Source organism: Octopus bimaculoides, chromosome 1 (genome assembly GCF_046866305.1).
Source record: "Octopus bimaculoides isolate indiv1 chromosome 1, ASM4686630v1, whole genome shotgun sequence".
NCBI lineage: Eukaryota > Metazoa > Mollusca > Cephalopoda > Octopoda > Octopodidae > Octopus > Octopus bimaculoides.
In genome coordinates, this window is record NC_142928.1 from 100021047 (window position 1) to 100044734 (window position 23688).

The 23688-nt window shown below is 35.9% G+C and overlaps 2 protein-coding genes across 5 annotated transcripts in view; one reads left to right on the forward strand and one right to left on the reverse strand.

Annotated features, from left to right (window-relative positions):
* Window positions 1-4263, reverse strand: part of LOC106879277 (lon protease homolog 2, peroxisomal) — a 38338-nt gene extending 34075 nt beyond the window's left edge. Inside the window, exons 1-2 of one of the 2 annotated variants that reach the window (XM_052968590.2) lie at window positions 3977-4263; window positions 314-404 (exon numbers count right to left, since the gene is read on the reverse strand). In XM_052968590.2, the coding sequence (XP_052824550.1) occupies window positions 314-404; window positions 3977-4080 (195 nt within the window). In that variant the 5' untranslated portion in view covers window positions 4081-4263. Of the gene's footprint in view, window positions 1-313; window positions 430-3976 lie in introns of both variants that reach the window. The other variant, XM_052968595.2, reaches the window with a different exon arrangement.
* Window positions 4264-9246: 4983 nt separating this feature from the next.
* LOC106879280 (putative imidazolonepropionase) overlaps window positions 9247-23688 on the forward strand; it is a 32633-nt gene continuing 18191 nt past the window's right edge. The window contains exons 1-2 of one of the 3 annotated variants that reach the window (XM_014928776.3): window positions 9247-12537; window positions 16068-16174. In XM_014928776.3, coding sequence (XP_014784262.1) covers window positions 12380-12537; window positions 16068-16174 — 265 coding nt within the window. In that variant the 5' untranslated portion in view covers window positions 9247-12379. Of the gene's footprint in view, window positions 12538-12600; window positions 12870-16067; window positions 16175-23688 lie in introns of those variants that run through there. The other 2 variants (XM_052968601.2, XM_089354704.1) reach the window with 2 other exon arrangements.

Sequence of the window (23688 nt, forward strand, 5' to 3'; positions counted from 1 at the left end):
TAGGTTGATCCGAGACTATAGAAGAAGCTGCAAGCCAAAGATGCTATGCAGTGAAACTTGAACACTTTCTAATTGCAATATGAACTTCTTAATCATTTAGTTATGCTTCTGTTCTTGACATGTATATAACACACACACACGCACAGGAATATACTCATAAATACAGAAACATATTTAGATATATACAAACATAGATATGTACACAAGTGCATATATATATATATATATATATATAAGATAGATAGATAGAGAGATAGAGAGAGAGAGAGAAAGAGTGAGTGCAAGTATACATACATAGATGGAAACAACTTACAGTGACGTCATTTTGCTCCTTTGGAATTACACCAATGATTGTGCTGCGAAGTGAGCTTCGTCCCATAAGACGTCCTTTTACCATATTCATGCTGAAAAATAAAGGAAGCTATCACACTAGACATATGATAGGAGCAAAGAAATAATTTATTACCAAAATGATAAAAACAAAAAGAAGAAATTATGTTAATCTACAATAAATGATAAAAAGTGATATGTTAATAAAACGTTGCTGAGTTCAATTTTATCTTCTGAGTTTTCAAATAAATGCTTTTTCTTCAAACATCCTTTTACTGTGAAATTTATTGGACAATATCAATCACAACAACATTTTCTACCATCATCAGCATCAAAGACTGTTTAGTTAGCATGAAAGTTTCTACAGTCATTCAACCTGATTAATACTATTACCAAAATCTGCCATGACTAATTGACATGAGTTATTATTAATACTGATGGAAAATATTTTTTTAACTTCTAACCTTCACTTTGTGGGGTGTTTTTTGTTTTTGTTTTTGCATATGTACATGTGCTCACATTGGGTTCTCACTGTTTTGATCTAAGTTCCAATACTTTTATCCATTATAACTCAGAGGTTAATAGTTGTTGAAAAGAAACTACATCTTTCAAAACATGACTGGGTGGTGGGGAATAAGATTATCAACAGTCCGACAACAAACTTCCTATCTCTTTATGTCTTAATCTTATGGTCTTAGGCAAAGAAAGCCACACCAGATAATGTAATCCTAAATAACCCTAAAAATACAGGATGTTCATGACTGCATTGCTTTTAGGTGGGCAATGTCTGTGTGAATGCATGACAGAGAGTACGTGATTTGAAAGAAAAACTGGGTATATGAGGCATCAGATGTAGTGTGCAAGAGAAATGACTGCACTGGTATAGCCATGTAATGCATATGAATAAAGAAAGTTGCATCAAGGGGTGCCAGTAGAGGGAACATGTGGATGGGCTAGACCAAAGAAGACATGGGATGAAGTGGTGAGAAAGGATCTACAGACATTGGGATTCAGGGAGGGGATGACAGGGGACCAAGACATCTGGTAGTTTGCTGTGCTTGAAAAGACATGTCAAGCTAAGTAAAAGCATGGTTGCCCTTGAATACAGGCTATTCCCCCTCCAGCCGAGCATTCCTAACTTTGCAGGCTCATGGGTACTGGTACCACATAAATGCACCTGTGGCAGTGCTGCATAAAAGTACCCACTACACTCTATAAAGTGGTTGGTATTAGGAAGGGCATCCAGCTGTAGAAACCATGCCAAAACAGACATGAAGCCTGAGTGGCTCTTCAACTGGCCAGCTCCTGTCAAAACATCCAACCCATGTCAGCATGAAAAATGTACATTAAGTGATGATGATGATGGTGGTGATCAATCAAGGTTAGCCTGAGGTTTAACAATAAAACTATGACTTAAATGGGTGCTGAGTTTATCTATGAAGAAATTCAACACCTTTTAAAAGAAGATATAATTAAGGAGAGCAACACATCAGAACAAGCACAAATAGTTTTAACAAAATTTCAGGATGGATTAAATAAGTACCAGTTGAGTACTGGAGTCAATGTAATTGACTTTGCCTTTCTTCTGAAATTTCTGGCCTTGTGCCAAAGTTTGAAATCAATATTAAGCAGGTGAAAGCATACATATAAAATATACAGTGAAAGAATTTTAAACAATTCTTTTTTTTCTCCACAGTAATAAACACATTTCTGTATATTTATTTACTAATTAATTCACTACCACTTTTGTATGTTGTGATGATCATAGGCCTCTGCAGATTATACTTAAGTAGAAACATGCTCACAGATAAGAAACAAGTTCAGTGCTGCCTGTAGCTTCCAACAAGTAAGATATTGTAGTTTTCCTTCTAGTTAAAAACAAACTGAGCCATATAGAAAAACTTATAAACCTGTGTCTCTCTAATAAACAGTATCAACTGAATTCATTTATTGTCAAGAAGGCTGAGGGTGTCTTGATCACTCAGCTAGACCTTTGCCACCCACTCTCTAGCTATCTATTTAAGGCTGTATATGGCTATGGTGCAGCAACACTTGGAATTTGCATCACCAGTCTAGAACCCCTACTTTGCTCAGAACATTGACCTCATGGAAACTGTTCCGAGATGTGCATCCAAGTGAATATCCTCCATCAGGCATCTACCATACTCTGAATGCCTTGCTTCCCTGGGCATAGATACATTGAAGCTCCGATGTCTGGCAACTGACTTGTTAAACACCCACAAAATTATTAACCATCGTGCCAACAAGCTTGAGTACCTTTTTGAATTCCATGTGTCTAACACACATGAGGGCATGCCTACAAAGTCAGAAAACAGCACAGCGCCCATGACTTTTAGAAACATTTTTTCACACTCAGAGTTGCTGAAGCATTGCACAAATTACCTGCATCAGCTGTTAGCTGCCAAGACATTGCATCCTTTAAAACCTCCATGCTTCCTGAAATTCACCAACACTACACCTGATATCCTCCACTCATACACTGTTCACTTTCCTGACATTTATACATAATTCTATGTATTATACATGCACCTTTGATAAGTTGTAGTGTACCTGAGCACTGTACATAATAATTTCATTATTATTAACACCAACAGGTGAACTTAATGGGGTGACTGGAAAATAAAATAGACGAGAAACAAGCCATTTAAACTTAAACAATTTAATCCATTGGTCTTCCTTTCAACATTGACTCCAAATAACTTTGATATTTAAATTCTCTATCAATATAGGAAATTAAGAAGACAGACGAGCGAGCAGTAAGTAGGTAGATAGACAGGCAGATAGATGCTCTACATTGCTCTAAATGTAAATTGCTCTACACAGTCTCTAGCAGTTTTAATGTTGAGTGATTGTTTTGTTGGTTAATTTGTATTGGTTAATAAAGTACTAACTTCATTTTGTGACACTATCTCTTTTTGAAACGTCTGCCACTTCAAATATTTGATAATCGTGTAATCTGTAACTAAAGGAAATAGATTATTTTAAGGTGGCAATCTTTCTTTCATTCGTTTGATGACAATATGAATATAACATATTGTCGTATTTTAGAGAGAAAAAAACGGAGCCAACTGACATTCAAGTACAGCTTCAGCTTCTGATTGTTGACAAGTTGTGATTTAATTTAGGCACTGGTCTTTGACACCGGAATATATCTTTGTTAACCGCACGTAAATCACCACCATAAGTTTTATTCTATGTTTAATTCATCCCAGTGAAACTATAGCTTTTAATTAAAAAAATGTACATTAGCTAAAAGTTACAGAGGGCCGTCGTGATATGGTATACCACTAGTTCTTAACACACCTTAAATATTTGATAAATTAAACCGTTTCACTACATTTTTTTCTTTTCTCCATATTCTTAATCTCCATGTTTTTCAACGTATATTGAAAAAAAAAAATTCGGAAAAAGTTTAAATTTAAATATTTGGGGTGGGGAGGGAGGAATTGAAAAAATTGAAAACAGTCTTTGGCATATTCAGAATCTGCGTCATCGAAAACATAGGAATCCGCTGAAAAAAGTCGATTTTCCTGTGCCGGTGTACTTGTAAACATTAACCTACATGGCTTATACATATAGCAATATAACAGATAGTGTTAATTAATAAATAAGTTTGGGTACTCACTTCTGTAGGCTGCGAACTAAAATACGCATTGAAGAACCTGGTAACAAGACATTGTCAGCAATAAGTAGAGGTAGACGCCGAGGAATTGTTATTGAAGATGCCATCGTAACCACAATGTCACCAAATATTATTATATTTCAGACTAACAGGGAGGATTTCTTTCTAAATCATCGAGCAATGCTTTCCTCATTATTTGACTCTAGCGCACACAACAACCGTATCAACAACTGTCGAAGCAGTTAATTCTGTCTCACATCCAATGACATTGACGAGTTTTCACCGTCGGTGTCAGTTACGTGTTAAATTGCCCGTTATTCATCATGCACAGTAGACAGCTATTCTACTTTAAAATGTGATTAATTTTATCAACAAAAGACACCTTCAGAAGCATATATTAATCAATCTTTCAAGCTAAGCAAAAAAATAGAACACTGTTTTCAAAATTAGTTCTGGAATTTGTCTAGAATTATCTCCCCTTCTATGAATGCTGTTATATAAAGTTCAATGTGGAAGCGCAATGGCCCAGTGGTTAGGGCGGCGGACTCGCGGTTTCGATTCCCAGACTGGGCGTTGTGAGTGTTTATTGAGCGAAAGCACCTAAAGTTCCACGAGGTTCCAGCAGCTGGTGGTGGCGAACCCTGCTGTCTTCTTTCACCACAACTTTCTCTCACTCTTTCTTCTTGTTTCTGTTGTACCTGTATTTCAAAGGACTAGCCTTGTCACGCTGAATCACCCCGAGAACTACGTTAAGGGTACACGTGTCTGTGGAGTGCTCAGCCACTTAATTTCACGAGCAGGCTGTTCCGTTGATCGGATCAACTGGAACCCTCGTTGCCGTAACCGGCGGAGTGCCACAATAAAGTTCAATATATTTCCTAACAAATCTTTACCTTGAAACAAATAATTTAGCCACGTCCAAAGCTACAGAGCGACTGGAAATAACCCTACGGAAAGATAATTTTACATCTGATATAATGAATAAAATAGCAAACTGCCCTTTTTTTTTTATTTTGAAATTAAAATTTTTCTCGTTTTGCTTATTTACAGGATTTCATGATTTATATGGGGAGATAATCCTCATTTGAAAACAGACCTGTTCAGTAACATGACCTACTTAGAAATATATGTGTGTGTGTGTGCGCGCGCGTGTGTGATTTTCTTTAGCTCGGGTGTTACATAATCACTGTAAAACCATCTTAATGACATTTTGTCCACCTTCCTTTTTCAATCTTCAAGGCCACTCCACCTTGTTGAAGAGGTTTTGGCCTGCAAGAGTCCTGTGTGGTTCCACATAAACAGCATCCATGTCAGTGCCACATAAAAGTGGTCATGCCAGTGTCACGTTAAAAGCAGCCAGCACATACTGTAAAGTGGTTGACATTAGGGAGGGCATCCAGCTGTAGAAATTCAGCCAAATCAGACTGGAATATGGTACAGCTCTCTAGCGTACCAGCTTCAGCAAAACTGTTCAGCTTATGCCAGCATGGAAAACGGATGTTGAATGATGATGATGATGATGATGATTCCCCTACCTTTGTGGCTTAAATCTCTCTTCTGGAGGCAGAGGTGGAGAACCTTACGACCATGTTTAAAACTTTGGCTACATGCAAATTTGAAACATTCTGCTAACAAAGTTGGTAAAAGTTCATATGGTTTAAAAAAATAATAGTTCAAGCCAAAATTGTTATCTAATGTCATCATGTTTGTAAAAACTTAACTACTTCTCAGGAGATAGTTTGAAATTTTAAAGAGGACCATGAAATACATAATTTCTTTCAAAATTGTATTTTTTTCTGAAGTGTGTAATACATGAAGGTGCAATTATAGGAGAGAGTACCAGGATGTGTGTGTGTGTGTGTGTGTGTATGTGTGTATAGATAGATATATATATTTAATGTAGTCATTGATTTTAGCCAGTCAAAAAGTTACCTTTGGACTCATACCTATTATGCTCTTAATAATACCAGTGACTCATCAGACCTGCTGACTGGGGACATATAATTTCTTTACAAATGGAGGTAGAAATACAGTCTTGGTTAGCCAGGGATATGAAATTAATTCTGAAATGAAAAGCTTCAAAGCGAAACCCTCTTCTGGGCAAGATGGAATTATCTCCCTTTGACCGGTTTAAGTTGTGTCCAAAAAAGGTTCAGTTTATGTATGATTTCCCTTCACTAGTCAACATGAATTTTTTTCTCATGAGAGCACTGACTAAACGTCTCCCTTTTGGAATTTAAAAAGGCCCACAGATCAAGTAAATTTTTTAGGATGCAATGTTGTTCCATAATTATAGTATTTGCTATATACATAAATGGTAGGGTACCAAAATAATGGTTTCAAATTTTGGTACAAGTCCAGCAGTTTAAGGGAAAGGTATAAGTCAATATCAAGAATCCCAATGCTGGTATCTATTTTATAGATCCTGGAAGGATGAAAAGCAAAGTCATCCTTGGAAACATTTGAAGTCAGAATGTAAAGCCAGGAGAATGTAAAGCATTTTATACAGCTTGCTGCCTAAGGGTAACAGAATAATATGGATAAGATGCATAAACTATGAATAAATAAAATTAAAGTTTTATTACCTTTAATTAGAATCAAAATTTAATATTTGAAATTTAAAATTTAAAGATTTATTAATTTTAATCAGTAGATATGGATCTGACAGGTTATTATACAATTGCTATTCACCTCTGCTGTTAAAAACGGTTTCTCACACTTAGTTTACAGCAAAAAATAATATTCTTCAAGTTGAATCTATAATGCAGGTTTGATTCCTTACTGAAACCATTTACACTGCAAATGCTGCTAAGTAAATCCTAAATGTCTTTTAAAATTCTTTCTTCCTAAAGATTTTGAAGAAAGATAACAGCATTTTTAAACCTATTGTTTGTTCATTTATATACTTATTTCATTGTACCCTGTGTTGCTTGGTGACAAATCTTCAATTTAGGGAAACTAGTAATGGTCTGTATCAGCAGATGATTCATGAAATATTGAAATATTGCAGAGACATTTGACGATTAGATGTTTTTGTTACCATTAAATTATTGAATGGAAGTAGCACTTTATTTATTATTGGATTGAAGTCAGAAAGCTGGCAGAATCATTAGCATGTTGCACAAAAGGCTTAGCAGTATTTCTTCTGGTTTTATGTTCTGAGTTCAAATCCCATTTAAGTTGACTTCATCTTTCGTTGTTTTGGGGTTGATAAAATAAGAACCAGTTGAGCACATGGGTTGATGTAATTGACATCCCACTTCTCACAAAAATTTCTAACCTTGTACCTATTGTAGAAAGAATTTATTATTAGAATGATGTGCAAAACATGAAAAAATAATAGATTTTAAAATATCGATATTACACTTGAGAACAAGGCATTAATGTCAATCTTAAATGGATTTGAAGTATATGTGATTTCACTTATGTATCATTTGTATTGAAACTGCCTGAAGAATGAAACTCACATACAAGTGTTTTACTTTCTGCTCTTATTATTTATGTATAAATATATATTTCCAGAAGAAAAAAATAATTAAAAGAATTTTTAATTGATGAATATGTCCCCCTACCAGTCAAAAATTTAGACAGAAAAACTGAAAATAATGCGAAATAATTTAAATTTTTAAATTAGAAAAAAATTATCAGCATTTTACTTTATGATCACTATAGCAAAAATACATTTTATTGGTTTTCCTTCATATATGCCAAAGCATGTAACATGGCTAAATTGTTGCATCTGTAAAGGGTAAATAGAACAACAAAAGATAACATTCAGATAATTCTCACTAAATTTGAGACTGACCTACATCTATATCATTGTCTAAAATCCCTAAAAAATCTGTGATATGTTGAAGCAGCTTATCTGCTGTGTGCAGCTGCTGCTGCTGCTACTGTTACTGTTGTTGTTTAGCTATAAATCAGCCCTGGTTGAGCAGACATAAGTTCAAATGTATTCCGTCCTTGAACATCCCATAATATAATTGTTTTTCAAACATAGTATACCCTGAACTACATCATCCAATATGTCCTCTTTTAAGACATTGGGATGTGGTTTGAAGAAAATTTTGCTGCTATTTGTAACAGATCAAAAGATCCCATTTTGTTATGTAGAAAACATTGGAAAATCTTGAGATGGATGGATTTAAATTGATCTGCAAGCTAGTTCAATTATTGCTAATATAACAAAAACAAAACAAAAAATCAATTGCTGGAATATCCTTCAGACAATTTGAACGAAGTTGCTTCAGTTCAGTTGCTTCTAGATTTTACTGACTCTTCTATTAGAGTAGTTGTCATAATTATATTTCATTTCTCTTTCTTTTTTTTTTTTTATTTATTATTTTCTTACTATGTACCTCTGTTCCTATCAGTGACCAGAAATATTTCTCTCTAGTGTAAAGAACTACTTCTCATTACTCTCTCTCTCTCTCTGCATCAGTAACTATCAATGGCAATTTAATTTTTCTTTATCAGTTAGTCAAAGGAAGGAATCAGAGCACTAGATTTCTGTACTCCTTATATGAAAGTAAATATATGGAATATCAATGTCCCATAAAATCAGTCAATAAGGTATTTAATTTTCTAAAGCATTCAACTAAGAAATCTTCAGCTTTATAACCAGAAATTATATTATAGAAATATCCACGTTTGTACCATATATAATTGTAAAACAACAGATCCACATACTGTGACTGATATTTAGCTGAATATCTGTCTGTAAGTTAACAGCTGCAAGAAGAGATTTTCAGAGGGTTGATGTTCTCAGAAGGAGAATGTTAGTATAGTGCTTAGTGCATGGTCTGGAATGTGACACACAGTAAGATGATCCCAAATCCTCGAGACAGGAGGGGGAGAGTGAGTTGTAGTGATGACAAACTACTATATAAATTTCATTGCCCCCAAAACGATGCCTTGTTTCGTAAAGTACAAAGCACAGTTGATAAAACTCACTGCACCATACTCAGTTTTGTAGACTACTGATTACATATTTTATTGATATCTCTGCTGTCTGACCACTACCACCACCACACTATTACCACTCCAACCCCTACAATTAGCAAAGATAGAAAGTAATGTCAACATTGATAAAGTTTCTATTCCCAGCACAAATCAAGGTGAAACTAAACACTGCACTCTTCTTTTACCTCTCTCCTGCTCCTAGACGTTAGAGGGCAATCTATGTTAGTTAACTTTATCTCTACCCTATCTATGATAAACTATCAGCTGCAGACATATCATCATAACAAATTCCAACATGTTCTCCTAAGCACTAATCTTAAGATATCAGAGGTGTTCAGCACTGATACAACACTGGCCTTTGTTTCTCAAAGCTGGCTAGTCTCTTGCCTTTGTTTTTCACCCATATTAGGTCCATCTCCACCATCATGTTGTATGTCATGCCTTTTAATCAAAGTAAGGCTCTCATGATACATTTTATCATCATAATCATCGTTGTTGTCATCATCTTCATCATCATCATCATCATCATCATCATCATCATCATCATCATCATCATCATCATCATCATCATCATCATCTTTGTCATTGTCACTGTCATATTATCCTCCTCCTCCTCATCATCATCATTCAATGCTTGTATAAGTTAGATGCCACTACCATCATCATCATTATCATCAACCCCTGGATATTACTATTTCAAGTCCTAGGACTCTTAAGGATGGTTAAGTCGTTTCTATGACCTATAAGTGACTGTGATCACAACATTCCCCTTGAACAGGATTCCAGTTTGTGGGAGGGTTACTCATTCACAGCTGAGTGGCCTGGAGCATCCTGAAATGCAGTGTTTTGCTCAAGATCCCAATGCACAGCTTGGTCTGAGAATCAATCTTATGATTGTGAGTGCAACACTCTAATCAGTAAGCCACATGCCTTCACTTCTCCAACACAGTGGTTTTCTGATAGTTGCAGTCTTTTGTGAGGGTTGGACTCCCCTGTATCGGATCACTTGGTATTTGTTAATCTGACTGTCATCCTTCATAGACATTACTTCTTCATACCAGCTCTATCTTCTCTATTACACACTACATCTGATTTCTCTTACATCCACATTTTCTTTTGGCTTATTTGTGCACTGTTATTCATGTGCAGTGGAGGCGCAATGGCCCAGTGGTTAGGGCAGCGGACTCGTGGTCATAGGATCGCGGTTTCGATTCCCAGACCGGGCGTTGTGAGTGTTTATTGAGCGAAAACACCTAAAGCTCCACGAGGCTCCGGCAGGGGATGGTGGCGAACCCTGCTGTATCCTTTCACTACAACTTTCTCTCACTCTTACTTCCTGTTTTTGTTGTGCCTGTAATTCAAAGGGTCAGCCTTGTCACACTGTGTCACGCTGAATATCCCCGAGAACTACTTTAAGGGTACACGTGTCTGTGGAGTGCTCAGCCACTTGCACATTAATTTTACGAGCAGGCTGTTCCGTTGATCGGATCAACTGGAACCCTCGACGTCGTAAGCGACAGAGTGCCAACAACATTCATGTGCACTAACAATACTCATCCAGTTTGGCATCCTCCTTTTTCTTCTCCTTTATTTTAGCCATCCCACATCTTATGCATACAATGCCCATGTTTCACAAGCATCATACAATCTGCTCGTCACTCACAGAAAAATCACTTTGTTCTAACAGAGGTTTCTAACAGCTCCCTAAACTTTTTTCCATCTTGTTCTTTCAGTGGCTACAATGATTTTGGAACACCCTCTTCCACTACTTATTTGGTAATTTAAGTAACAGAAGCTATTAACTGCTTGTAGGGGACCCTCTGTGTAATTTGAAGAATTTTTTCCTGTGAATTTTTTCATATTGCTAACCAGTCCAGCACATCTGTTACAAAATCCTCCTTCTCTGATAGCCTGGAACACCCATAGTTTTCAACAGGTGCATGGCAACAGCTCAGAGGATAACAGACACCCCTCAATTTCCCTTCTTACTTAAAATTTTGCCTTTGTTAAGACCTCATGATTCTAGGCCTTACACTTTTGGAATTTTCATTGAATTCCATTTTAATTGCAAAACCACTTTGCAGTATGGACTGAGTGTATTTTATCAGACCATCCTCACTAGAAGATAAAATAATCCCATTGAGAGGACATACTGTGATGAATAAGAAAAGCAAATTCATTGCTGGGAGAAAAATAATGAAATTCAAAAACTAATATTTCCAGTTCAGAATAGAAAAGGATGAAGTAGATAATTGAACATGACTAATGTGATGGATTGCTGTAGAGAGTGAAAAGTGATGAGTTGTAATCTTGAATAATCTGTGCAAGGAGAAGAAAAAAAGAATAGAGTTTATATCCCACCAAAGTTGACTTATTCTTTTCATTGTTTAGCCTCAAATCTAGCCATGACTTACCTGTCTTTTTTTAACATATAGAATTAGATTGGCAAATGTGGTCTTCCTTTTTATGATAACAGAGTGTGATCTGAGTGAAAAGGAAGGGTCATCATGCATGATTCCTGCAGGTCCTTTGAGGGCCAATGAGCTTGATTGAGGCTACAGCAAGTCAACACATTTCTAGTAACTTGAATAATCACATTATAACTTTCAATGTTGGTTTCAACAAACCCTTCTATGGTTGATAAAATAACAACTAATCAAGTACTGGAGTCATTTAAACCAACGTGTATCACAAATATTTCAACTGACCTTATTTACTGTGATCAATACATCCTGTTTCAGTACTCATGTTGTTCTTACAAGCATGAGCAATTTCAATTCAGGTTTTATTTTCCAACAAAACAAAAAGCAACAGAATTAGGATAACCAAATATTCTGAAATCAGTTCTGAATGACACAATAAAACATTTTGGAGAGAAGCAAATATTATATGTTTTTTTATTGTTTGTTGTATAAATGTATAACGAGCAATAAATCATCAACTTTTACCTGAAAGAATTAAGTTTAATGTTTTTTCTTTATTTTATCCTCATTTCAATGGGTTGTTTTATGATTAAGGCTGAGCCTGTACAAATTTTGCTCTATGTAACCTACTTATTAATTACCAGCAAATTATAATGTGGATAGATAATCCAGAAATTTTTATTCAAATTCACTGTATCTAACCCAAAGTAATTTTTCCATGATTTATTTCTTGTTTTCTCTTTATCTGATATTATTTCTTAATTAATGATCAGTCATGACTGTCTTCTCATTTAGTCCCCACACCCAAGTAAATTTAAAATGCAGAAAGTCTTACTGAAGTTTAGTGATAAATGCTTTCAAAGCCTCGAATTAAAGTTAAACTATGATTTGAATGATATTTGTAATTAATATCTGTTCATAAGTTCACACACAGAACTGTAATTAATTAATTGTAGCATAACATTGTTTTCTATCATTACATATCATTTCATTTCTTAAAACATTTGCAAAAGGAATAGTTATGTCCAGTGAGAAGAAATATCGTTTACTGGTGCGTTCAGCACAACAAATTGTTACTGTGTGCAATGCTGGCAAAAATGTACTTGCTGGCAAGGAGATGGATAAGTTGCAAGTGTTAAATGCTAAAGACAATGACAGCCTTAGCCTTGTAGTTGATAGGTATGTATATATATTTATAGCTACTCTCCACACAGCTCTCACATTTATTTTCCTGTTTAAGTCCTACTGAAGGATATGATTGAGTGGATAAAATATTTTAAGTTTGCATCTCACTGTAGGCACCATATATAGTTATTTTTGTTGTCTCTTTGAATAGAACCCTATATTCAATAAGTCTTGGCCTCTCTCGCTGGAATAAGTATCAGAATTAGAGTTAATGAGGCATCCACAATATGGTCGCTAGATCTAAGAGAAATAGCAACCAAATCTCTTTTGAATTACAAACTGTTCTCTTTTTTAAAAAAAAGGAAAGGACACATGTGATAATGTAGGTAATAAGTATTCCTTCTCAACCCCCACCTTACGCTGTTAACACTTCTCTCACTACTTTTTTCTTTCGTTCTTCACCTCTGCCTTCAGCTGACCAGATGACACATTTGGCCTAAGTGTATTAATATTAATCACCTTTCTCTACTTCTTGCTCTCTTATTTCTTCTCTCTCTCTCTCTCTCTCTCTCTCTCTCTCTCTCTCTCACACACACACACACACATACACACACACTCACACACACACACACACACACACACACACAGATATACTTTTATTCCACCTGTCACTCACTCCCCCTCCACCTTTCTTATTAACTAAAGTATAATGAGCAAACGAACAAGCAAATTGTTATATAGATTATTATTATTATTATTGTTCAGTAGTTTTATTTTTATAACGTGCTTTCACTTCACTACCGAGCGCAGCTCTGTGCGCCTTGGGTATGTGCTGTGGTTTGCTGTGGTGCTCTTATGTTTACTGTATTGAAAGTGTTTTGTATTATTATTATTATTATTATCATTATTATTTGTTTGTCTGGCTTTTGCTTTGTGCTTGTACAAGTTGACTCCAAGTCTCACCCAGAAACCTCAAGAGACAACAAGTTAGAAGTTTAAGATGGCATTATGACTAGGGTGCCATATCTTTTGTTTTGCAGAGAATTGTTCTACAGAATGTCTGTCAAAGCATAAGTAAATCAGAAGTTACGATGACAGTAAAAAAGAGAATAGTTTGTAATTTAAAAAAGATATTGTCACTATTTCTTTTAGATCTAGTGACCATGGAGACAACATGATCGACGGTTTCATTTTGTTGTTTACATACATAACATGTTGGGTTACTGCTGTTCTTTAAAATGTTGACCTGGTAGCTTCTTGTAGGTAGGCATTGATCTTGGGCTGCTTTGATAAACCCTTCAGTCTCTGATTTTAAGCCAGGAGACACTAACCATTGATGGGTAAGGGCTTTGTCAACATCAGCATTATTATTACTATTATTATTATTATCATTATTACTAGCTGGACCCATGAAAAATTCACGGAAAACATAAAAAATATAAGCATCTGTAAACAGTGTACTGGTGCCATGAGAAATGTTTGTATATTATGACCGTTTGTCATTACGTTCTGAGTTCAAATTCTGCTGAGATCGACTTTACCTTTTGTCCTTTCAGGGTCTATGAATTAAGTATCAGTTGTGTACGGGGGTCGATCTAATCAACTGGCCCCCTCCCCACAATAAATTCAGGCCTAGAAAAGTATATTGTGAGAGTTACAGAATATAGAAAGTAATGTAACACCAATGACTATATAATCCAACCAAAATATCTCAGTTACACAAACGTAAACAGAATTACTTTTTAACCTTAAAATACATCATACATATTCAAAGAACTCTAATGTAGAAATTGAAATGCAAAAGAACGAAATAATAAATGGATTTATGAATGAAAGTTTGGTAATTGCATTTATTTCCACCACATGACACTTATTATTGCAAACATGCTTTAAGTAACCTAAACTATACACACACACACACGAATACATTCATATATATATGTCTTGAATTGTAGCTATAATTCAAAGGGACCAGCCTTGTCATATTTTGTGTGAGGCTGAATCTCTCTGAGAACTACGTTAATGTTATGCATGTCTGTGGAGTACTCAATCATTTGTGAGTTAATTTTATCATCGTGTGGTAATGAAAAGTGAAATATTGACATCCATTATTTGCTGTGTGTATGTATCTATGTATGAACTTTTCTTTGGATTTACGTATCTGCTGTCTCGGTCATTTTCTGTTTCTCATTCACTTCCTTTACATCCCTCTTCTCTCCTGCTTTTGATTTAACAATGTGTATATGTATCTATGTATCTACTTCTCTTGTAATGTGATAAACATGTAAAAATACAAAATGAATGCCGTTACCACTCACTGTCTCTTTCACTCCCTCTCTTTCTCTCTCACTTTTTCTCTCTCTCACACTCTCTTTCTTTCTCTCTTATGTCCTCTCTGAAACATTTAAAAACACAAAACGAATGTTGTCACCACTCACTGTCTTTTTCACTCTCTCTCTCTCTCTCTCTCTCTCTCTCTCTCTCTCTCTCTCTCCCTTACTTCCACTCTGTCTTCCTCTCGCTTTGCCACTTCTTTGAAGTAAGTGTGACATATACAACAAGTACGTAAAAAAAACAGAAAGTTAGCATATTAATATTATTGATTATTATTATTTCAACTCAGGTTTCGTTGGAACTCCTAGAATCTTGCATGAGTTGCAGGCTTGCTACTTGCAGCCGATGGTACCATGCTATTTGTTCTCTTCAAATATCTAATACTTTCCTGATGATTCTGGCCATGTGAAGGAGGCAAACTTTATGCAACAGCTCTACTGGGCACTCTATACCTATTTCCCTTATATTCCTCTCAACACCTTTTGACTCTATCCCCAAGGCCCGATAATAATTGGCACATCATCATCATCACCATCATTATTATTGATCACAGTGGATTGTTAAAATCATTAGAGCATAGGGTAAGAATGCTTCGCAGTATTTCGTTACACCCTTCTGTTTTTTGAGTTCAAATCCTACCAAGGTCGACTCTAACTTCCCTCCTTTTTCTATCAATAAAATAAAGTATCAGTTAAGTGCTGGGCTGAGTATAATCGACTGCCCCCTTCCCTTAAAACTTCTGTCATGTTTTCAACAGTTTTATGCAAACTTCTATGAAACTAAGTACCTGAAGTATGTGTAGCCTTATCTCTTGTAGGTATAGGATTGTATCTTGCTCAAAATGTTAGTCTTTATTTCATCTCACAGTGCATCACTAATACAATAACACACATGTCAGCAATTGAAACCTAAAACTGAACGGGTTGCAAATTCATCAATGGAAAATATAAATATTGGTGCACTATTTATCCTTTTACTTAATTAACTCAAGATAATCAAATTTCATTTAAGATTTAATTTTATAAAACAAAATCACATCTCCATTTGATACATGATATTCAATTAAGAAGAATACCATTGGAGAAAGTTATAACACGTAGGTAACATATAATTACATAAGTGGTTCTATATCCAGGAAGGTACATAGAACTCATACCAGTTACAAACAGGATGAGGGACATATTCCCTAACTGCCTTAATGTTTTTTTTTTTAAAAAAAGCTTCTACTTTTCTTTCTTCTTTGCTTTCAGAATTGGAAATATACTAGAGATAGGTGACACCAAAGAAATTCTACTCAAGTATCCTGTTTCTCAATTCAAGAAGGTAATAGATGTCAAAGGAATGTGTATTTTGCCAGGTGAATATGAAATTAAAATTTCAAAACTGTTCCTACATATTTAAATACAATTTTAGACAGTGAAGATCTTAGTAAATCCTGCCAGCGACACTAAATTGTATTATTAGGCATGCTACAGTCTCTTATTTTATTTATCCCCAGATACTAGAAGTATGTTGTTCTTTTTGCTACTGTTGCTGTTGATTTCTTAAGTTCTAAATATTATATTTGACTATTCCTCTTTATGAACTTATCATTTCTTTGAATACTTACTGTCAAGTGTAATTTACTCTAAACCAAAAGATATAGAGAGTGAAGGCTTTGCTCGTGATCTCCGAAATTTTGTGTAATGTAGCATAACAGTTTAATGCTAAACCTTAGACTTGAAAGTCAGATTATAAGAAAGATACGAAGTAACCGAAAGTGCATGTAAGGTAAGTAATTCATGAAAAATTATTTACAGAATTATCTCCCATAACTGTACTTAACAGCGCTTAAAATTGAAGTCATACCCACCAACATGTACATTTATAGAATGATGTAGTCACAGAAACGTTAAAGTTTGGCTGAGTAATTTAGAACTGTTTAGTTACAATTCTTTACATTCACTTTTTAAATCTCTCAGCAGCTGATAAAATGTTCCCCCAGTATTTAGTTACGACTTTACATACTGTGTTTAGATCCTGCCGGGGTTTGGGTTGCCTATATTTGATCATTTTGATCCCTGTCCCATACTGACCTTTCAGGGACACCCACAAATGTCCCGCATTAAGTTCATTTTTAAATCTTGTAATAAAAATATTTTTTAATTACCGTCTTACGGTTCTTAGTTGTAACTTTATAAGTAACTATGCTTTCTTTTTTCATATTCTCTTGATAAAAATAAACCAAATCTAACGAGGAAACTAGTGTTGCTAGAAGTTTACACAAAACTGACGTATTTGCAACTTGATTCTGTCAGCAAAGTGTGTTGTTACGACTTGCCAAGGCCTTTTTTTTTTTTTTCTAACTTATAAACTAATCCATCCCAAGATGTCAAAACGTAAGTGTAAATTTTGTGATGAATATTCCAGCGAATGGACATTTTTCAAACAAGGCTGAAGCTGTTTTGAAGCAAACTGTGGTGTATGTAATTGCACTTTCAGTATTTGAATAAACTTTATTTGTGCCTATGCGCAAACGTCCACCAACATTAGTATTTGTGTTATCTCCACTAAAAACTATACATTTCTTCACGTCCAGTCCTAACTCGATGAGGCCCTCTCTGCAGAAGCTTGCTATTGTTTCTGAGGTCTCATTTGAGAGAACCATCGCCTTCCTAAGATTGCCTTGTTTGGCGAACTCTCCACTGGCCACTGTTAGAGAGGAGCCCCGAGGAAATGCTACAAAGACTGCTTCAAAAAGTCTCTCACCGCATGTCATGTTGACCACCAATGCTGGACAGACCTGGCTGCGGACCATGATGCCTGGCATCACACGATCTTCAATGCGGTCAACTAGTTTGAAGAACACAGAAAAGACGCGCATAAAGACAAGAGACGCAGGAGGAAGGCCCAAGCCGCCTCTGACACCACACCAGATGTTACCTTCGTCTGTGGACACTGCTCACGAACCTGCCTTTCCCGCATCGGACTTGTCAGTCATGAGCATGCCTGCAAACGACATGGACAACCTTCCTAATCTTCGTTCACAAAGCCAAGCCATGAGAAGAAGAAGAATAGAATATTGAACATGGCAGGAAGTCTGATATCAAGCGATACTTAGAAACGGCAAAGCACAAAAGCAGTATTCCCACTACTTCAAAAGAAGCTGGTAAAATAACAAATTTCTTGATCAAGAAAAACACAGATGAAGAAAGTAAAATAATAGCCACAGAAGTTGCAATGGTATTTCATACTGTCCGTCATCATCAGTCATTCAGTTCAAATGACTGTACGAACATTACTGATTCTAAAATTGCATGGAAATTTTCAAGTGCTAGGACTAAATGTGCTGCAATAATATAAAATGTTGTGGCTCCATACACTATTGTGGAGATTGTTAAAGATATAAATAACTCTTCTTTTTATGGTATATCTACATATGCAAGTAATCACAATGCTGAGAAAAATTTCCTGATTGTGCACTGGATTGCTGATGAAGTTATTGCGAGTAAGATCTCTCTCTCTCTCTCTCTCTCTCTCTCTCAAATGAGACCTCAGAAACAATACCAAGCTTCTGCAGAGAGGGCCTCATTGAGTTAGGACTGGATGTGAAGAAATGTATAGCTTTTAGTGGAGATAACACAAATACTAATTTTGGTGGACGTTTGCGCATAGGTGCAAATAAAGTCTATTCAAAATTCAAGGAAAGCATGAATGAATCAGTGGAAGGTGTTAGACGTCCAGCCCATATTCTGCACAATGCTGCTCATACCACGGCCAATGTTCTTTCTGTTGATGTTGAAGTAATTGTTGTTAAATTGTTTTCATACTTTAGTTGAAAGATTTTTGCAAGTTTGTTGGTGTTCAGTATACCTCAGTTCTCACACATTCTAAAACTTGTTGGCTTTCTTTGATGACAGCAGTTGAGAGAATCCTAAGGTTATTTAAAGCACTGAGATCTTTTTTTGATTCTGAAGAAAAAGTCACCCAAATTCTTATAGAATTCTTCAATAATCCGCTGAGCAAAGCCTACTTGTATCTTGCTCACAATTTTGAATATGTTTTTAGCAACAGGATTATGAAGATAGAATAGAGAGAAAACAGCATTATTGAAGTGCTTGGCTGTTTAAAAGAACTCGTTGTAGGAAAGAATTAATGCAAAGTTTATTCTTTTCAGTGTGAAGGATTGCTTTAATAATGATGATGTCAAATCTGAAGAGAAAAAGAAGTTTCAACAACTACGACACTTGCCATGACTATCTTGAGAAATGGGTTTCAGCTTTTGAAAATTTTGATAACTTTACATGGATGTTATAAGATACAGTTCCAGCATGGGAACATATAGAATTGTCTTGTCTAGTGTTAAAGAACAAAGGTATAAAAATTTACGACAACATTCTTTTCTGTCAATGGCCAACATTTAAAAGACTCCTTGCAGATCAAACCTGATGAATGGAAGACCGAACTGTGCCATGAAAGATGGTTTGCTATCCTTCAGTAGATCGAATTTCAAGAACAATACTCCTAGTTGTTAATTTTGTGCCAGTTCTTATTAGCATACCAGTGCATAATGCTAATGTTGGATGTGATATAAATAGGAAAAAGCGCAATAAATCATCCAACCATTTTCATGTGTTTGAATTTGAGCAGCGCATAGCAACCAACTATAACAGAAGGTGTTTTGGAAATATGTACAATCAAAGCAGAGACCTCACTCTCCATTTGGTCCTCTTTGCAATCCCTACACAAGCTAGATTACTGACCATCCCAAAGAATGCGCAGAACTCATTGCTGAATGCTATGCAGGCATTTTTACTGTCAAAAACCAAAATGTACTATCTCCACCACCTCTGACACTAAATTCCATAACAACTATGGAATTTGCCCCTGCAATGCTGCGACGTCACCTTAAGAATAAGTGCAACTATGCCTCTCCTGGTCTTTACGGTGTTACGTACCTGCTTCTCAAATGTGGTGGGTACTTTCTTCTGCACCAGTTTTCACTCTTCTTTCAGTTCTGTCTTAATGATGGTGTTACTCTGGGGCAGTGGAAAACTGCCAGTGTCATTTCCCTGTTCAAAAAGGGTGACCACATGTTGCCTGTCAACTATTGTCCAGTCAGTCTTACTAGCTGCATTGCCAAACTGATGGAATTTTTGTATCAGAGAAACACTCTAAAACTTCTAGAATTCTCACAGCCTTACCCAGCCCACGCAATTTGGATTTATCCCTAACTCCAGCTGCTGTGGTCGACTTACCGAGTTTCTTGAAGACATTACCTGGGTCACTGATGGCAACGCATGGGTGGATGTTGTTTACCTTGACTTTGCTAAAGCTTTTAATTATGTGCCACACAAAAGACTTATGGCAAAACTCTCTGCAATGGGTATGAAAGATAATCTTTTTAACTGGTTGGAGTCCTTTATTCTCAGCCAAAAAGAGGTAGTCACGGTTCTAGGACAGCATTTTTCACCCTATGAGATGTCATCTGGTGTACTGCAGGGTTCTGTTCTTGGTCCCCTTTTGTTTGTTGCATACATTAATGACATAGATGCCAACTTAAAGAATGTTACATTGCTGAAATATGCAGATGACATCGAGCTGTACCTTGAGATAAAAAGGACAGATCCTGAACACTATAGATCTTTCCTCCAACTGGACCTGGACACAATGCAACAATAGATCATGGACCAGTAACTCAAGCTGGCTGTGGACAAGTGTACCACCATGCATTTTGGGAGGAAAAACCCAGTGTTCACATACTCTCTTCACAACACTATCAAGAAATCTTCTTGTGAACGTGACCTGGGCATTACTGTCAGCAGGGATTTGCACTGGACAAAGCACATCTCTAAAATTGTCAAGAAGGCTAAGGGTATCTTGGCATTACTCAGCAAGACCTTTGTCAGCTGCTCTCCAGCTATCTATTTAAGGCTGTATATGGCTATGGTGTGGCCACACTTGGAACTTACATCACTGATCTGGAACTCCTATCATGTTCAGGACATTGACCTCCTAGAAACTGTTCAGAGACATGCAACCAAGTGAATATCCTCCATCAGGCATCTATCATACTCTGAATGCCTTGTTTCCCTGGGCATAGATACATTGAGGCACTGATGTCTGGCAACTGACTTGGTAAACACCCACAATATTATTAACCATCGTGCCAACAACCAGCATGAGTACCCTTTTGAATTCCATGTGTCTAACACATGAGGGCATGCCTACAAAGTCAGAAAACAGCACAGCGCCCATGACTTTTGGAAACATTTTTTCACACTCAGGGTTGCTGAAGCATGGCACAAATTACCTGCATCAGTTGTTAGCTGCCAAGACATTGTATCCTTTAAAACCTCCATGCTTCCTGAAATTTGCCAACACTACACTTGATATCCCCACCTCCATATGCATGCACACATGTAGAGAGTTGGCCAAAAGTCACCTGACAGTAAATCAAAATTCTATAAATACTTAATATTCAATTTTTTTTATTTATTCCATTTATGAATGTTTAATAATTGAATACTGTGAGCTAAAATCACTGTTTTTTTTCAGAATTTGTCTATTTCAGCATTTGTCTATTTAATAATTTTTTGTTTTAATCTTGGAATTAAATGGTTTTAGTTTACTGTCAGGTGACTTTTGGCCAACTCTTTATATCATGACTAATATATTGTTCACTTTCCTGACTTTTGAACATAATTCTATGCACTGTACATACACCTTTGATGAGTTGTAGTGCACCTGAGTACTGTACACAATAATTTTATTGTTACTATTTACATGCGAAGGATTTGATCTCAGAATGTAAATGACCAGAACAAATTCCACAAGGTATTTTTCTCAATGATCTAATAAATCTTCCAATCCACTATCCTTATAGAGCAATAATGATTATAATAATTCGATTTTGGAATATGAGTCTTTGAAGGAAAAGATTAAAAAAAAAAAAAGGTTTAAAAATAAAAGAAGCTGCATCTATTTGCGATGGATGTGTGAATGTAATTTGAGTCCAAGAATAGATTTCGCTATGAAGTTACAATGGGGACACTGATCCTTTCGATTTTGTCTTGGATTGGATAAATGTGTCTGTTGTTCTGTTTCTTCAACTCAAATTGTTTTGATGCATCATGACACATTTTACACCGTGCATGTCAATGTAGGCAATAACTTTCTCAAGATGTTACATTAAGCTGTAGAGATTTTAGTGATTACTTCAACTCATCCTTACACCTAAGGATGGATCTTTCCTTTACTGCAGTATCTTTCTGCTTGTTGACCATACAAAAGAATTTTCAGAATGCAATTGTCTTTCATCCAAACATGTCCTACTCATCTGCACCGAATTCTTAGCAGTATGCTTGTGATACTAGAGATAGCACAGTTTTCTAAAATTTTGACTTTTAATATCTTATCTTGCCATTTCATGTTGCAGATGTTGTGCAGATAACACGTGAAAAGATTCAAGTTTCTTTATATGTCTGTAGTAGGTAGTTCATGTTTCTGCCCTATACAAGTGTGCTCAAAATATAAGATTTAGTTTTCAAACTGACATCATGTTCATCCCACAAATAATGGGAAAGTTTTCCAAAAGCGCTTGTATCCTTAGATACTCTAACATTGATTTCATTAAGAATACTCTTAAAGTTTACTGTACTTCCAATATTCAATAATAATAATAATAATAATCCTTTCTACTATAGGCACAAGACCTGAAATTTTGGGGGAGAAACTAGTCAATTATATCAACTCCAGTATGTAACTGGTACTTATTTCATCAACCCTGAAAAGATGAAAGGCAAAGTCAACCTCAGTGGAATTTGAACTCAGAACATAAAGACAGATGAAATGTTGCTAAGTATCTTGTCCAGCATGCTAATGATTCTGCTAGCTCACCACCTTAATAATAATAATAATCCTTTTAACTATTGGCACAAAGTCTGAAATTTGTGGGGAGGGGGATAGTCAATTACATTGTCCCCAGTGTTTCACTGGTACTTAATTTATTGGTCCCAAAAGGACGAAAGGCAAAGTCAACCTCGGCAGAATTTGAACTCAAAACATAGCAACAGGTGAAATACCATTAAGTATTTCACCCAACATGCAAATGATTCTTTTCTACTCTAGGCACAAGGCCTGACATTTTGGGGGGACCGGGCCAGTCAATTAGATTGACCCCAGTACGCAACTGGTACTTATTTTATCGACCCCGAAAGGATGAAAGGCAAAGTCAACCTTGGCAGAATTTGAACTCAGAGCAAAAAGACAGAAGAAATACTGTTAAGCATTTCACCCGGCGTACTAATGATTCTGCCAGTTCACCACCTTAATAATAATAATAAATGATAATAATAATAATAATAATAATAATAATCCTTTGTACTATAGACACAAGGCCTGAAATTGGTGGGGAGGGGTTAAGTTGATTACATCGACCCTCAGAGCTCAGCTGATGTATATTTGATCAACCCTGAACGGATGAAAGGCAATGTTGACCACGGTGGAATTTGAAGTCAGAATGTGAAGTAAGATGAAATGCCACTAAGCATTTTGTCCAGCATGCTAATGATTCTGCCAGCTTACTGCCTTGATAATAATAATAGTTTCAAATTATGGAACAAGGCCAGCCATTTTTAGAGGAGGAGTAAGTCAGTTATGTCAATCCCACAGCTCGAAGGTCTCTTATTTTAATGACCCCAAAAGGATGAATGGCAAAGCTGATCTTGACAAGATTTAAACTTGGAACAAAAAACAAAGAAATGCCACTAAGTATTTTATGTAAGGCCAGCAATTTTTCAGCGAGTGGGTATAGTTGATCACATCAACTCCAATACTTAATTGGTACTCTATTTTATCAGCTCCAAAAGGATTAAAAATATTATTTTCAAT